Here is a 16,946-nt window from a genome sequence, read left to right on the forward strand (position 1 = left end):
GGGACATTGGGGAGGGGGAAGGGGGAAAAGGATGCCTCAGGGATGGGGGGTACAAGGGGAGGGACATCCTGGAGAGCGGAACAGGGGGGATGGAGAGAAAACATCACGGTGAGGGGAATGCAGGGAGGTGGTTGGGGGGATGGTGGGAGTGGGGAGTGGGACGGGACTGGGAAGGGTGGGATGGAGGGGATGGGGGAAGGGGAACAGGGAGGATGGGGAGGATGGGTAGAAAGGACATCCTGAGAAGGAGGAGGATAACAGGGATCAGGGGGAGGGACATCCTGGGGAGGGAAATGAGAGAGATGGGGTGACAGGGATATCCTGTAACACACACTCTCTAGGGGCAGGAGAGAGTGGAAAACAGGAGCCAGTGCTGGAATGGGGGGACATGGATGAGATGAAGCTGACGGAGCCATGGAGGGACATGGGGAAAACAGGTACTGATGGGGGGCCGATGGATGGGATGAGCTCAGGTGTTGGACTTGATGACCCTTGTAGGTCCCATCTAATTCAGAAGATTCTGTGATACTGTGGTGGATGGATGGATGGATGGATGGATGGATGGATGGATGGCACGTGCATTAGAGGGATGGAGAGACTGATGAATGGAGACATGAATGGAGGAGGGGATGGATGGAGAGGTGGAGGGATAAAGGGAGGGATAGATGGAGGGAGGGCTGGAGACATAGATGACCATGTGAATGGACAGAAAGATGCCTGTGCTCACACTGTTCTCACTCCATTGCAGTCAAAGCTGAACCAGAGAAGCTGCGTCCATCCCGGCCAGTCCTGGGTGACCTCAGTGTCACCAGCATCACCCCCAGCTCCATGCAGCTGCAGTGGAGTGTCCCCGAGGACTCCTTTGACTCCTTCGTGCTGCAGTACCGGGATGACCAGGGCCAGCCCCAGACCCTGCCCATCGATGGTGGGTCCCACTCGGTGACAGTGCCAGGGCTGTCCCCATCTCACCGGTACCGCTTCCACCTCTATGGGTTGAGGGGTGAGAAGAGGATCGACCGTGTTTCCATTGATGTCATCACAGGTGAGGGTGGATGGATTAATGGAGGGATCAACATAGCCCATCTCATCCCATCCTCACGTACTATCAAGCACCAACTGACATCATCATCACCCATCATCATTGTTGCCATCATCATCCATCCCCCATTCTTCCACCCAAGATGTCCCCAGTTTTCCCTAATCCCATGCATGCCAGCTCGGGGGCAGAGGACGGGTAACAGCACAGTAGGGTAGATGGATGTGTGGATGGGTGGATGAATGGATGGATGGATGGATGGATGGATGGATGGATGGAGGGATGGTGACTGTGATGGGTAATGATGGATGGTGATGATGATGACAATCAGTGGTGAGTGGATGATGGGTGATGGCAATACAAAACACATCAATTTGCTGGAAGTTTGATGTATCAAATCAGTGCGTAGGTGGCTGGATGATCCAAATGAGGGAGAAGTTAAATAATTGGTTGAAGGGAAAGGTGCATGCAAAGAATCATGCTTGAAGGGTTGAGTTGATGATGAAAGACAGAATGAATGATCCAGGAGATGAAAGCATGAATGGATGTTCAGATGGACACATCCATCACCATCCCCTCTCCATCACAGCTGCAGCAGAGCCAGAAGAGCAGTCCTTGCCCTCAGAGGAGCCCCAACATGAGAAATCCCAAACTGAGGTCCCTGCATCTAATGCCTCCCCATCACGGGCAGTACTTGGGGAGCTGAGGGTCACCAGCATCACCCCCAGCTCTGTGCAGCTGCAGTGGAGTGTCCCTGAGGGCTCCTTTGACTCCTTCATGCTGCAGTACCGGGATGTCCAGGGTCAGCCCCAGGCGCTGCCCATGGATGGGAGGTCAGACTCAGTGACAGTGCCAGGGCTGACCCCTTCCCAGCGGTACCGCTTCCACCTCTACGGATTGCGGGGCAGGAAGAAGATTGACCATGTCTCCACTGAGGCTGTGACAGGTAAGGGGAGTGGTCAGAGGTGGGAGGGTGGGTAGATGGGTGAATGAAGGATGATGGGTGGGTGGAAAGATGGAGGGATCAAGGGATGAAGGAATGGGTGGGTTGAGGAAGGCGTGGAGGAGGTGCAGGAGTAGATGGATCGATGGGTGGATGGATGGATGGATGGATGGATGGATGGATGGATGGATGGATGGATGGATGATGCATGATTGTTGTTGGGGGCATTTTGTTGGTGGTTTGACATATCAGAGCAGTGGCTGGGTGGTTGGATGACCCAGTGCAAGGAGAGATTAAAGAAGAAGTTGAAGGAAAAGGTGTATGGTATGCTCCGTGAATGAATGGATGGGTTGGTTGGTGGGTGGTGGGGTGGATGTTTGGATGGACACTGGCATTCCCACACCCATCACTCTCCACTCTCTACCACAGCTGCAGCAGAGCCAGAGGAGCTGCCTCTGCCCTCAGAGGAGCCCCAACATAAAAAACCTCAAACTGAGTCCCATGCATCTGAGGCCCCCGTTGTGCGGGCAGAGCTGGGGGAATTGAAGGTCTCCAGTGTCACTCCCAGCTCTGTGCAGCTGCAGTGGAGTGTCCCCGAGGGCTCCTTTGACTCCTTCTTGCTGCAGTACCGGGACGCCCAGGGCCAGCCCCAGGCCCTGCCCATTGATGGGAGGTCAGACTCAGTGACGGTGCCGGGGCTGTTCCCTTCCCAGCGGTACCGCTTCCACCTCTATGGCCTGCGGGGCAGGAAGAAGATCGACCATGTCTCCACTGAGGTCATGACAGGTGGGAGAGAAGGTCAGGGGGGTGAAAGTGCGTAGAGGGAGGGAGAGATAGAGGGGCTAAGGGATGGGGGAATGGGTGGGTGAAGGAAGGGATAGAGAGGTGCAGGAGTGGAAAGATGGATGGATGGATGGATGGATGGATGGATGGATGGATGGATGGCGTTTGGAGGATCGCATGGATAGATGCACAGTTAAGGTGAGACATGGATGCATTGATGGATGGATGGATGGATGGATGGATGGAGGGATGGATGGATGGATGGATGGATGGATGGATGGATGGATGGATGGATGGATGGATGGCGTTTGGAGGATCGCATGGATAGATGCACAGTTAAGGTGAGACATGGATGCATTGATGGATGGATGGATGGATCGATGAATGAACAGAGGAAGAAAGGAATGGTTGGATGATTGAAATGAATGGTAACTAACTGGGTGAGTTAGTTGGTTGGGTAGGTTGAAGGATAGGGGGATGGTGGGGAATGCATGGATGGTGGTGCATGATATATTGATGGAGAGGGGCCTCCTGGGTGGATTGGATGGATGAATGCTGAATGGACACATGGCTGCACAGGTGCACATGTGGCTGAGTCCATGGCTGGTTTTTGCTCTGAGGGGGTGACTGTAGGGGAATAGGGATGTAGGATTGTATTCAAATCAGATTCAAATAGGATTGTATTAAAGGACTGACTGAAGGAATCAGGATGGATTGATGAATGAATGAATGAAGATGGATAATGGATGAGAGCTGTCGGGGCAGTTTGTCAGTGGTTTGACATGTCAGATCAGTGGGTGGGTGGTTGGATGACCCAATGCTTGGTGAGATTAAAGGAGTTGAAGGAAAATGTGCATGGTATGACCTGTAGTTAGATGGATGCATAGGTGATGGGTGCTGGAACGAATAGTCCTGCAGATAAAAGTGTAAATGGAAGGATGTATGCATTGATTAGTGGGTGGTGGGATGTATGATTGGATGGACACACGGATTACCATGCCATGATCCATTGCAGGCACAGAAGACCCAGAGGAGATGCCCCTGCCCTCAGAGGAGCAAAAACATGAGAAAATTCAAACTGAGACCCCCCCATCTGCGGCCCCTGTGTTGCGGGCAGTGCTGGGGGAGCTGAAGGTCTCCAGTGTCAGACCCAACTCTGTGCAGCTGCAGTGGAGTGCTCCTGAGGGCTCCTTTGACTCCTTCACGCTGCAGTATCGGGATGCCCAGGGCCAGCCCCAGGCTCTGCCTATTGATGGAGGGTCCCGATTGGTGACAGTGCCAGGACTGTCCCCATCCCGCCGGTATCGCTTCCACCTCTATGGGTTGCAGGGCAGGAAGAAGACTGACCGTGTCTCTATTGACATTATCACAGGTGAGATGGAAGGTCAGCGGGATGGATGGATGGATGGATGGATGGATGGATGGATGGATGGAGAGGTGGATGGATCAAGAGATCCCACCCCCATTCCATCCCCATCTGTCAGTGAGCACTCACTGTCTCGGGCACCATCCAATCAACCACTGACCCTTCCACTGGCCTGGTGACCAACACTTGCCATCCACTATCATCATCATCATCATCCATTATCCATCATTCTCATCCATAATTTTCATCTACCATGTATCACCACCACTATCATCATCATCATCATCATTCATCAATCATCAGCAGCATCATTCATCAATCATCTTCCATCCATCCATTCTTCCATCTACCCATCCGTCATTCTTCATCTATCAACGATGGATAGATGGATGAATGAATACAATATTGTCCATGGGAAATGGGGTTGGGAGGGACAGAGGCCTGGAGGGATGTGGGAAGAAAGAACGAGTGCAGAATATGGAATTGGCTGGAGGTTGGAATGGAAGTATGGATGGATGGATAGATGGATGACAGATGGATGATGCATGATTGTTGTTGGGGGTATAATGTTGGTGGTTTGACAAGTCAGATCAGTGGGTGAATAGTTTGATGACCAAATACAGTGTGAGATTAAAGAAGGAGTTGAAGGAAAAGATGCATGGTTACACGGATAGGGAGATAATAAGTGCTGGAATTAATGGTCCAGGAGATGAAAGGACAGATGGATGGTTGGACAGATGGATGGATTTGTTAGCGACTGGTGGGATGGACATTTGGAGGGACACAGGCATTTCCATAGCCATCACCATCCCCACTCCATAGGAGCTGTAGAAGAGCCAGAGGAACTGCCCCAGACCACAGCGGAACCCCAGCATGAGAAACCACAAACTGAGGCCTCCACAGCTGAGACCACTCCAGCAAAGGCGGTGCTGGAAGAGCTGAGGGTCTCAAGCATCACCCCCAGCTCCGTGGGTCTGCAGTGGACTGTCCCCAAGGGCTCCTTCGACTCCTTTTTGCTGCAGTACCGGGATTCCCAGGGTCAGCCCCAAGCCCTGCCCATTGATGGCAGGTCTCGCTCGGTGACGGTGCCGGGCTTGTCCCCATCCCATCGGTACCGCTTCCACCTCTATGGGCTGCGTGGAGGCAAAAGGACTGACCGTGTCTCTACTGACACTGTCACAGGTGAGGCTGAAGGTCAAAGGGGTGGGAGGGATCACTAAATGGAGGCATCAGGGGATCCCATGCCCATCACATACCCTCCTGCGAGCAACCATTGACTCGCCACCATCTGATCGAGCATCAACCCTTCCACCAACATATTGACAAGCACTTTCCATCATCCACCATCCACCATCAGTAGCAGCAACCATCAAGTATTCATTGTTGTCCATCATCTTCATCTACCATGTATCGCCATCACCATCATCCATCAATTATCATGCATCCATCTATCCTTCCATGTTTCCCTCATCCTCTAAGCATCAAGGATGGATTCAATGATGGATGAATGGATGACTGTCCATGGGAAATGGGGGTGGGAGGGGTGAAGGTGTCAATAGATGTGATAAGAAAAAGAGAGAGATTGATGTGGAACTGTCTAGAGGGTTGTGTTGTATGTTGGGTGTGTGATGGGAAGAATGGACGGACAGATGGATGGATGGATGAATGGATGGATGGATGGATGGATGGATGGATGGATGGATGGATGGATACGTGGTTGAATGAATGGATTGGTTGGTGGGTGGAGGGATGGACATTTGGAGGGGCACATGGATGTCCTTTCCCTTTACTGTCTCATCTCCATTACAGCCAGCGAAGGACCCTTGACCTCAGAGGAGCCCCAACAGGAGAAGCCCAAAACTGAGTCCCCCAAAACTGAGGCACACCCGACACAATCGGTGCTGGAGGAGCTGAGAGTCTCCAGTGTCACACCCAACTCTGTGCAGCTGCAGTGGAGTGTCCCTGAGGGCTCCTTTGACTCCTTCTTGCTGCAGTACCGGGATACCCAGGGCCAACCCCAGTCCCTGCCCATTGATGGTGGGTCCCGTTCAGTGACGATGCCAGGGCTGTCCCCTTCCCAGCGGTACCGCTTCCACCTCTATGGCCTGCGGGGCAGGAAGAAGATCGACCATGTCTCCGCTGAGGTCATGACAGGTATGCGAGGAAGAAAGGGTGGGGGAATGTATGAGTTAAAATAATGGATATAAGGAGAGATGGAGGGATGGAGAGATGGAGGAATGGGTGATTGGAGGATGGGACGGAGAGGTGGAGGAATGGAGGAATTCAGGGATGGATGAATGGATGGATGGTTGGTTGAGGATCATTGGAGGACACGGCATCGGATAGATGCATTCAGGGTTAAAGGGAGAGATGGATGAATGGATCATTTGTGGTCAAGCTCGGTATATGATCAAAAATGGATGGAGTCTCCCAGGTGGGCTAGTTAGTTGGATGGATGGATGGATGGATGGATGGATGGATGGATGGATAGATGGATGGATGGATGAATGGTCCAGAATATGGAAGTGCGGATGAATGCGTAGGCTGCTAAGTGTTTGGATGGATATTTGGATGGAAGCAGTCATTACCATCCCCACTCCATAGGAGCTGTAGAAGAACCAGAGGAACTGCCCCAGCTCACAGAGGAACCACAGCATGAGAAACCACAAACTGAGGCCCCCACATCTGAGGCCACTCCAGCAAAGGCGGTGCTGGAAGATCTGAGGGTCTCAAGCGTCAACCCCAGCTCTGTTGGGCTAGAGTGGACTGTCCCTGAGGGCTCCTTTGACTCATTTTTGCTGCAGTACCGGGATGCCCAGGGCCAGCCCCAGGCCCTGCCCATCAATGGCAGGTCCCGCTCAGTGACAGTGACAGGGCTGTCCCCTTCCCAGCGGTACCGCTTCCACCTCTATGGCCTGCGGGGCAGGAAGAAGATTGACCATGTCTCCACTGAGGTCATGACAGGTAAGGGTGGAGGAAGGGTGGGTGGATGTATGGATGAAGATATATGGTGAGATGGAAGGATAGAGGCTTGGAAGATTGGGTGACTGGAAGATGATATGGAGTGATGGGGGAATCAAGGAATACAGAGATGGATGGATGGATGGATGGATGGATGGATGGATGGATGGATGGGTCAATGTTGGTTCCCAAAATGAATTGTCTAGGAGTTGAAAGGATGGATGGATGGATGGATGGATGGATGGATGGATGGATGGATGGATGGTTGAGGATCATTGCAGGGCAAGATATCAGGTTGATGGATTCATTCTTAAAGGTTGAGATGGATGAATGGATCATTTGAGGTAGAGCTGGGTGGATGATCAAAAATGGATTGAATCTCCCATGTAGGCTATTTAGTTGGGTAGGTGGAAGGATTGATGGAAGGATGGAAGGATGGAAGGATGGATGGATGGATGGATGATGGATGGATGGATGGATGGATGGATGGACAGCAGATTAAAGGCTGAGCAAGTGGCTGGTTTTGTCCTGGGTTTGGGAGGTGCTTGGGAATGAGAGTGTGGATGGTGGATTGGATTCAAGAACTGGCTGGAAGAAACAGGATGCATGATGATGGATGATGCATGATGTTTGTCAGCGTACATTAATGGTTGTTTGACAGATCAGATTAGATCAGATTGGTGGTTGGGTGTTTGGATGATCAAATGGAGGGTGCAATTAAAGAAGGAGTTTAAGGAAAAAGTGTGTGAAAATAAATATGTCTGGATGGAGGGAGGGAGGGAGAGAGGGAGGGAGGAGGGAGGGAGGGGTGGAGGGGTGGGTGGATGGATGGATGGATGGATGGATGGATGGATGGATGGATGGATTAATTAGTGAGTGGTGGGATGGACATTTGACGGTGACAGGCATTTCCACAGCCATTACCATCTGCTCTCCATAGGAGCAGTAGAAGAGCAAGAACTGCCCCAGTCCACACAGGAACCGCAGCATGAGAAACCACAAACTGAGGACCCCACAGCTGAGACCGCTCCAGCACAGGCAGTGCTGGAAGATCTGAGGGTCTCAAGTGTCACCCCCAGCTCCGTGGGGCTGCAATGGACTGTCCCCAAGGGCTCCTTTGACTCCTTTTTGCTGCAGTACCGGGATGCCCAGGGCCAGCCCCAAGCCCTGCCCATTGATGGCAGGTCTCGCTCAGTGACAGTGCCAGGCTTGTCCCCATCCCATCGGTACCGCTTCCACCTCTATGGGCTGCGTGGAGGCAAAAGGATTGACCGTGTCTCTACTGACACTGTCACAGGTGAGGCTGAATGTCAAAGGGGTGGAGGGATCACTAAATGGAGGCATCAAGGAATCCCGTGACTATCACATACTAACCAGCGAGTAGTCATTGACTCAGCATCGTCTAATTGAGCATCAACCCTTCCACCAACCTATTGACTAGCACCTTCCATCATCTGCCATCCACAATCAGTAGCAACAACCATCAATTATCCATTGTCATCCATCATCATCTACCATGTATCGCCATCACCATCATCCATCAATTATCATGCATCCATCTATCCTTCTATGCTTCCTGCATCCTCTAAGCCTCAAGGTTAGATAAAATCATGAATGAATGGATGATTGTCCATGGGAAAGGGGGTGGGAGGGGTGAAGACGTGGATAGATGTGATAAGAAAGAGACTGAGAAATTGATGTGGAACTGTCTAGAGGGTTGTGTTGTATGTTGGGTGTGTGATAGGAAGAATGGCCCGAGGGATGAATGGATGGATGGATGGATGGATGGACACATAGATGAATGGATGGAATGGTTGCTGGGTGTTGAGATGGACATTTGGTGGGACACATGGATGTCCATGCCCTTTTCCATCTCCTCTCCATTGCAGCCAGCGAAGAATCCTTGCCCTCAGAGGAGCCCCAACAGGAGAAGCCCAAAACTGAGTCCCCCAAATCTGAGGCACACCCGACACAAGCAGTGCTGGGGGAGCTGAGAGTCTCCAGTGTCACACCCAACTCTGTGCAGCTGCAGTGGACTGTCCCTGAGGGCTCCTTCGACTCCTTCTTGCTGCAGTACCGGGATGCCCAGGGCCAGCCCCAGGCCCTGCCCATCGATGGCGGGTCCCGTTCAGTGACGGTGCCGGGACTGTTCCCTTCCCGCCGGTACCGCTTCCACCTCTATGGCCTACGGGGCAGGAAGAAGATTGACCATGTCTCCACAGAGGTCATGACAGGCAAGCAGGGAAGAAAGGGTGGGGGGATGAATGAGTGAAAATAATGGATATATGGAGAGATGAAGGGATAGAGGAATGGGTGATTGGAGGATGGGATGGAGTGCTGGAGGAATGGAGGAACACAGGGATGGATGGATGGATGGATGGATGGATGGATGGATGGATGGATGAATGGTTGGATGGATGGATGGATGGATGGATGGATGGATGGACTGATTCATGGATTTAAGGATTCATGGATGGATGGATTCATGGATGGATGATTGCCAAAAGGACTGGTCCATAATATGGAAGTGTGGATGAAAGAGTGGGTTGGTCCACCAACACATTGTCTAGCACCTTCCATCATCTATCATCCACCACCAGTAGCAGGAACCATCAATTATCCATTATCATCCATCATCTTCATCTACCATGTATCGCCATCACCATCATCCATCAATTATCATGCATCCATCTATCCTTCCATGCTTCCCTCATCCTCTATCTAGGATGGATAGAATGATGGATGATTGAAAGATTGCCCAAGGAAAATGGGGGTGGGGGGGAGTGAAGGTGTGGATACATATGATAAGAAATAGACTGAGAGATTGATGTGGAACTCTCTAGAGGTTTGTGTGGCATGTTGGGTGTGTGATGGGAAGAATGGATGGATGGACGCATGGATGGAGATGGCTGGCTAGACGGACAGACGGAGGGATGGATGGATGGATGCATGGATGGATTGATGGATGGACGGATGCAGGGATGGATGGTGAATGGATGGATTGGTTGCTGGGTGGAGGGATGGACATTTGGAGGGATATGGGGACATCCATGCCCTTTACCATCTTCTCTCTATTGCAGCCAGTGAAGAACCCTTGACCTCAGAGGAGCCCCAACAGGAGAAGCCCAAAACTGGGTCCCCCAAAACTGAGGCACTCCCAGCACAAGCAGCGCTGGAGGAGCTGAGAGTCTCCAGTGTCACACCCAACTCTGTGCAGCTGCAGTGGAGCGTCCCTGAGGGCTCCTTCGACTCCTTCTTGCTGCAGTACCGGGACGTCTATGGTCAGCTCCAGGCCCTGCCCATCGATGCTGGGTCCCGCTCAGTGACGGTGCCGGGGCTGTCGCCTTCCCAGCGGTACCGCTTCCACCTCTATGGCCTGCAGGGCAGGAAGAAGATCGACCATGTGTCCACTGAGGTCATGACAGGTAAGGGGGAGGAAGGGTGGGTGGATGTATGGTTGAAAACTAATGGATATATGGAGACATAGAGGGATGGAGGGGTGCAGGAATGGGTGATTGGAAGATGGGATGGAGTGGTAGAGGAATGGAGGAATTTTGGGATGGATGGATAGATGGATGGATGGATGGATGGATGGATGGATGGATGAATGGATGGATGGATGGTTGCCAGAATGAATGGTCCAGAATATGGAAGTGCGGATGAATGAGTAGGCTGCTAAGTGTTTGGATGGATATTTGGATGGAAGCAGCCATTACCATCCCCACTCCATAGGAGCTGTAGAAGAGCAGGAACTGCCCCAGCTCACAGAGGAACCGCAGCATGAGAAACCACAAACTGAGGCCCCCACATCTGAGACCACTCCAGCAAAGGCAGTGCTGGAAGATCTGAGGCTCTCAAGCATCACCCCCAGCTCCGTGGGGCTGCAATGGACTGTCCCCAAGGGCTCCTTCGACTCCTTTTTGCTGCAGTACCGGGATGCCCAGGGCCAGCCCCAAGCCCTGCCCATTGATGGCAGGTCTCGCTCAGTGACGGTGCCAGGCTTGTCCCCATCCCATCGGTACCGCTTCCACCTCTATGGGCTGCGTGGAGGCAAAAGGACTGACCGTGTCTCTATTGACACTGTCACAGGTGAGGCTGAAGGTCAAAGCGGTGGAGGGATCACTAAATGGAGGCATCAAGGGATCCCATGCCTGTTGCTTACTGACCAGCAAGCAGCCATGGACTCAGCACCATCTGATCAAACATCAACCCTTCCACCAACACGTTGACAAGCTCCTTCCATCATCCATCATCCACCAGTAGCAGGAAACATCTGTATCCATTGTCATCCATTATCTTCACCTACCATGTATTGGCATCACCATCATCCATCAATTATCATGCATCCATCTATCCTTCCATGCTTCCCTCATCCTCTATCCATCTAGGATAGATAGAATGATGGATGATTGATAGATTGCCCATTGTAATAGCGGGTGGGAGGAGTGAAGGTGAGGACATATATGATAAGAAACAGACTGAGAGATTGATCTGGAACTGTCTAGAGGGTTGTGTGGTATGTTGGGTGTGTGATGGCAAAAATGGATGGATGGACAGACGGATGGACGGATCGATGGATGGATGGATGAATACATGGTTGAATGAATAGATTGGTTGGTGGGTGGAATGATGGACATTTGGAGGGACACATGGATGTCCTTGCTCTTTACTATCTCCTCTCCAATGCAGCCAGCGAAGAACCCTTGACCTCAGAGGAGCCCCAACAGGAGAAGCCCAAAACTGAGTCCCCCAAAACTGAGGCACTCCCAGCACAAGCAGCGCTGGAGGAGCTGAGAGTCTCCAGTGTCACACCCAACTCTGTGCAGCTGCAGTGGAGTGTCCCTGAGGGCTCCTTTGACTCCTTCTTGCTGCAGTACCGGGATACCCAGGGCCAAACCCAGGCCCTGCCCATTGATGGTGGGTCCCGTTCAGTGATGGTGACAGGGCTGTTCCCTTCCCAGCGGTACCGCTTCCACCTTTATGGCCTGCGGGGCAGGAAGAAGATCGACCATATCTCCACTGAGGTCATGACAGGTAAGGGGGGAGGAAGGGTGGTTGGATGTATGGATGAAGAATAATGGATATATGCAGAAATGGAGGGATGGAGGAATGGGTGATTGGAGGATAGGATGCAGTGGTGGAGAAATCGAGGAATATAAGGATGGATGGATGGATGGATGGATGGTTGCCAGAATGAATGGTCCAGAATATGGAAGAGCGGATGGATGAGTAGTTTGTTAAGTGGTGGATGGATATTTGGATGGAAGCAGCCATGACCATCCCCTCTCCATAGGAGCTGTAGAAGAGCCAGAGGAATTTCCCCTACCCACAGTGGAACCGCAGCATGAGAAACCACAAACTGAGGCCCCCACAGCTGAGACCACTCCAGCAAAGGCGGTGCTGGAAGAGCTGAGGGTCTCAAGCATCACCCCCAGCTCCGTGGGTCTGCAGTGGACTGTCCCAAAGGGCTCCTTCGACTCCTTTTTGCTGCAGTACCGGGATTCCCAGGGTCAGCCCCAAGCCCTGCCCATTGATGGCAGGTCTCGCTCAGTGACGGTGCCGGGCTTGTCCCCGTCCCATCGGTACCGCTTCCATCTCTATGGGCTGCGTGGAGGCAAAAGGACTGACCGTGTCTCTACCGACACTGTCACAGGTGAGGCTGAATGTCAAAGCGGTGGAGGGATCACTAAATGGAGGCATCAAGGGATCCCATGGCCGTTGCTTACTAACCAGCAAGCAGCCATGGACTCAGCACCATCTGATCGAGCATCAACACTTCCACCAGCCTATTGACTAGCACCTTCCATCATCCATCATCCACCATCAGTAGCAGCAATCATCTGTATCCATTGTCATCTATCATCTTCATCTACCATGTATCGGCATCACCATCATCCATCAATTATCATGCATCCATCTATCCTTCCATGCTTCCCTCATCCTCTAAGCATCAAGGATGGATTCATTGATGGATGAATGGATGATTTTCCATGGGAAATGGGGGTGGGAGATGTAAAGGCTTGGATAGATGTGATAAGAAAGAGACAGATTGATGTGGAACTGTCTAGGGGGTTGTGTTGTATGTTGGGTGTGTGATGGGAAAATAAATGGATGGATGGATGGATGGACACATGGGTGAATGGATGGAATGGTTGGTGGTTGGTGGGGTGGACATTTGGTGGGATACATGGATATCCATGCCCTTTTCCATCTCCTTTCCATTGCAGCTAGTGAAGAACCCTTGACCTCAGAGGAGCCCCAACAGGAGAAGCCCAAAACTGAGTCCCCCAAATCTGAGGCACTCCCAGCACGAGCGGTGCTGGGGGAGCTGAGAGCCTCCAGTGTCACACCCAACACTGTGCAGCTGCAGTGGACTGTCCCCAAGGGCCCCTTTGACTCCTTCTTGCTGCAGTACCAGGATGCCCAGGGCCAGCCCCAGGCCCTGCCCATTGATGGTGGGTCCCGTTCAGTGACGGTGCTGTGGCTGTCCCCTTCCCGCCGGTACCGCTTCCACCTCTATGGCCTGCGGGGCAGGAAGAAGATCAACCATGTCTCCACAGAGGTCATGACAGGTATGGGGGAAGGTGTGCAGGAGGAAGTCTGGGTGGATGTATGGATGAAGAATAATTGATATATAGAAGGATGGGGGCATGGACAGATGGAGGAGTGGTTGATTGGAGGAAGGCATGGAGTGGTGGAGGAGTGGAGCAATAGAGGGAGAGATGGATGGATGGATGGATGGATGGATGGATGGATGGATGGATGGATGGAGTCAGTGGTGTGTTGGATGTTTGGAGGGACAGAGGCGTTCCTATGCCCATCCCCATCCCCTCTGCATCACAGCTGCAGCAGAGCCAGGGTAGCTGCCCCTATCCTCAGAGAAACCCCGACCTGAGGACCCCCCAGCTGAGGCTTCCTCACCCGAGACACTTCTTCTGTGGGTGGTTCTGGGAGAGCTAAGTGTCTCCATTTTCCCCCCCAGCTCTGTGGAGCTGTCATGGAATGTCCCTGAGGACCTCTTTGACTCCTTTATGCTATAATAACAGGATCCCCAAGGCCAGCCCCAGACGCTGGTGGTCAATAGCAAATCCTGCTTAGTTACAGTGCTGGGGCTGTCCCCATCTCATCTGTACTGCTTCCACGTGTACGGGCTTCATGGCGGCAAAATGATTGACCATGCCTCCACCGATGTCTTAAGAGGTAGCAGGAAATCTTAGAGGGGAGAAGAGTTGGAGAGATGTTTGTAAAGCTGGAGAGATTGACGTGGAGATGGATGGAGAGAATGGATGATAGACACATTTGTGTAGTGTTGGGTGGAATCATGAGAAGGATGGACAGGTGAACATCAGAATCATTGGATGCCTGAAGAATTGGATGATGATAGGATGGAGGGTTGGGTGGATGGATGAATGGTGACTAAACAAACACACTGATGAATAGGCAGGGGGCTGAAGAAGTCTGGATGGATGGACTATAAGATTCCATTATGAACATTGGGTTTGAGAGAGATGGATGCATGGATGATGGGGGTTGTTGGTCAACAGGCAGGCAGGAAGTATCAATCATTAAATGGATGTTTTCTGAGATTTATGACTGCTTGATGGTGGATGGTGATGTGGAGGGGAAGGAGCAATGGGTGAAACTGGGCAGGAAAACTGGAGGCAGGTTAGAGATGGCTGGGACCATGGGAGGGTGGTGTGATGAAGGGATGGATGGATGATGGTGAATACTGGATGAATCAAGATGATGAATGATGTTGATTATGACAATGATGAAGATGGTGGATGATGGCAGATGCTAGTCAGTGGGTCCATGGGAGAGTCAGTGATCGATTGAATGGGGCTGGGGTCAATGGGTGCTCAGTGATGGGTGAGGAGGGAATGGTGAGAAGGGACTGGGAGGAAATGGTGCATGATGGATAATGGATAGTTGGGTGGATGATGGATGGATATAGGGATGGACCATACCGATGCCTACACCCATCACTGTCTCCTCTCTGTTGTTGCTGCAGCCGACCCAGAGGATCTGTCCCCACCCTCAATTGACCCCACAAATGAGTCCTCCACAACTGAGGCCCCCACAACTGAGGCCTCCACACCTGAGCACCCCCAAACTGAGGTCCCCTCAGCACAGGCAGTGCTGGGGGACCTGAAGGTCTCCAGTGTCACACCCAACTCTGTGGGGCTGCAATGGAGTGTCCCTGAGGGCCACTTTGACTCCTTCACACTTCAGTACCAGAATGCCCAGGGCCAGCCTCAGGCCATGCCCATCGATGGCGGGTCACGCTTGGTGACGGTGCCAGGGCTGTCCCCATCCCACCGGTACCCGCTTCCACCTCTATGGGATGCACAGAGGGAAAATGAGTGACCACGTTTCCATTGACATCATCACAGGTGAGCAGGAAAGTCAGAGGAAAGATGGGATGAAAGATAGATTGAGGGATAGAGAGGTAGGGATATCAAGGGATGGATGAACCAAGGGTTTCCATTCCCATACCCATCCCACATCAAGCACCTTTCTAGTCTGGCATCATCCAGTCAACCATCAACCCTTCCGCTGACCTGTTGAACAACACCTGCCATCCATCATTATCATTGTCATCTATCATCATGATTCATCATCATCATCAGCTATCAACAATGCATGACCATCAGTAATATCCATTATCACCATCCATCATCATCATCATGATTTTCTATCCATGAAGGATGAACATCTGAATGGTTTTACAGATTCTGGTCTGGATGTGGGGTGGGTTCCTGTCCAAATTGAAGGAAGTAGGTGGATGGGTTGATTGGTTGGTTGGAAAGGTGGGATGGATGGATGGATGGATGGATGGATGGATGGATGGATGGATGGATGGGATGGATGGATGAAGGGTTCCTGCTGTCCAGATACGTGTCTTGATGGACAGAGGTTGTCCATGGGAAGTGGAGGCTGGGAGGGGTGGAGGCAATGGGGGAATGTGGAGGGAAAGAAACAGAGAGATGAATGTGGTATTGGGTGGGGAGTTGGGTTGGGTGTTGAATGAGTGGTGGGATGGAAGGATGATGGATGCATGGCAATGATGGACAATGGGTGGGGGGATGATTGAGTAGATGGTGGATGAATGTATAGATGAACACATGGACAGCCACACCCACCACTGCCCCCTCTGCATAGCAGCCACAGACAAGCAAGAGGAGCCCCAAACTGAAGCCCCACCAACTGAGGACAACCAACCTGAGCACCCCCAAACTGAGGTCCCCCCAGTGCGGGCAGTGCTGGGAGAGCTGAAGGTCTCCAGTGTGACACCCAACTCCGTGCAGCTACAGTGGAGTGTCCCTGAAGGCTCCTTTGACTCCTTCTTGCTGCAGTACCGGGATGCCCAGGGCCAGCCCCAGGCCCTGCCCATTGATGGTGGGTCCCACTCGGTGGTGGTACCAGGGCTGTCTCCATCCCACCGGTACCGCTTCCACCTCTATGGGCTGCGGGGCAGGAAGAGGACCGACCGTGTCTCTACTGACATTGTCACAGGTGAGGGGAAAGGTCAGAAAGTGAAAGGGTTGGAGAGGTGGCGGTAAGGATGGAGAGATCAAAGGATGCCATTCCAATGCCATCCCTACCTGCCATTCGGTACCCACTGACACCAGCATCATCCACTCAACCACTGACCCTTCCACTGGCCTATTAGCCAACACCCATGATCACCATCATTATTTAATTGGATAGATCCATTATGTGTCCATCACCAGTCACCGATCCCTCCATTCCTAGGTGGCTCCACTTCTCCCCAGTTTCCCAGCTTGGTAGTGGAGGATGTGTGGGAATGTTAGCAAGGTAGAGGGATGGATGACTAGACAAATCATTATGTTGAT

The 16,946-nt window shown here is 52.1% G+C and overlaps 2 protein-coding genes across 2 annotated transcripts in view; both read left to right on the forward strand.

Annotated features, from left to right (window-relative positions):
- LOC137467467 (antigen peptide transporter 1-like) overlaps window positions 1–297 on the forward strand; it is a 4,955-nt gene extending 4,658 nt beyond the window's left edge. Inside the window, 1 exon segment of the mRNA XM_068178962.1 lies at window positions 290–297. Coding sequence (XP_068035063.1) covers window positions 290–297 — 8 coding nt within the window.
- Window positions 298–311: 14 nt separating this feature from the next.
- LOC137467468 (tenascin-X-like) overlaps window positions 312–16,946 on the forward strand; it is a 28,143-nt gene continuing 11,508 nt past the window's right edge. Inside the window, 19 exon segments of the mRNA XM_068178963.1 lie at window positions 312–437; window positions 749–1,042; window positions 1,626–1,982; window positions 2,409–2,765; window positions 3,778–4,134; window positions 4,951–5,310; window positions 5,938–6,282; window positions 6,733–7,092; window positions 8,030–8,386; window positions 8,979–9,323; window positions 10,170–10,514; window positions 10,822–11,178; window positions 11,779–12,123; window positions 12,383–12,742; window positions 13,317–13,699; window positions 14,136–14,289; window positions 15,101–15,414; window positions 15,416–15,538; window positions 16,188–16,605. Coding sequence (XP_068035064.1) covers window positions 389–437; window positions 749–1,042; window positions 1,626–1,982; window positions 2,409–2,765; window positions 3,778–4,134; window positions 4,951–5,310; window positions 5,938–6,282; window positions 6,733–7,092; window positions 8,030–8,386; window positions 8,979–9,323; window positions 10,170–10,514; window positions 10,822–11,178; window positions 11,779–12,123; window positions 12,383–12,742; window positions 13,317–13,699; window positions 14,136–14,289; window positions 15,101–15,414; window positions 15,416–15,538; window positions 16,188–16,605 — 5,980 coding nt within the window. The 5' untranslated portion in view covers window positions 312–388.

Source organism: Anomalospiza imberbis, unplaced genomic scaffold (assembly GCF_031753505.1).
Source record: "Anomalospiza imberbis isolate Cuckoo-Finch-1a 21T00152 unplaced genomic scaffold, ASM3175350v1 scaffold_65, whole genome shotgun sequence".
NCBI lineage: Eukaryota > Metazoa > Chordata > Aves > Passeriformes > Viduidae > Anomalospiza > Anomalospiza imberbis.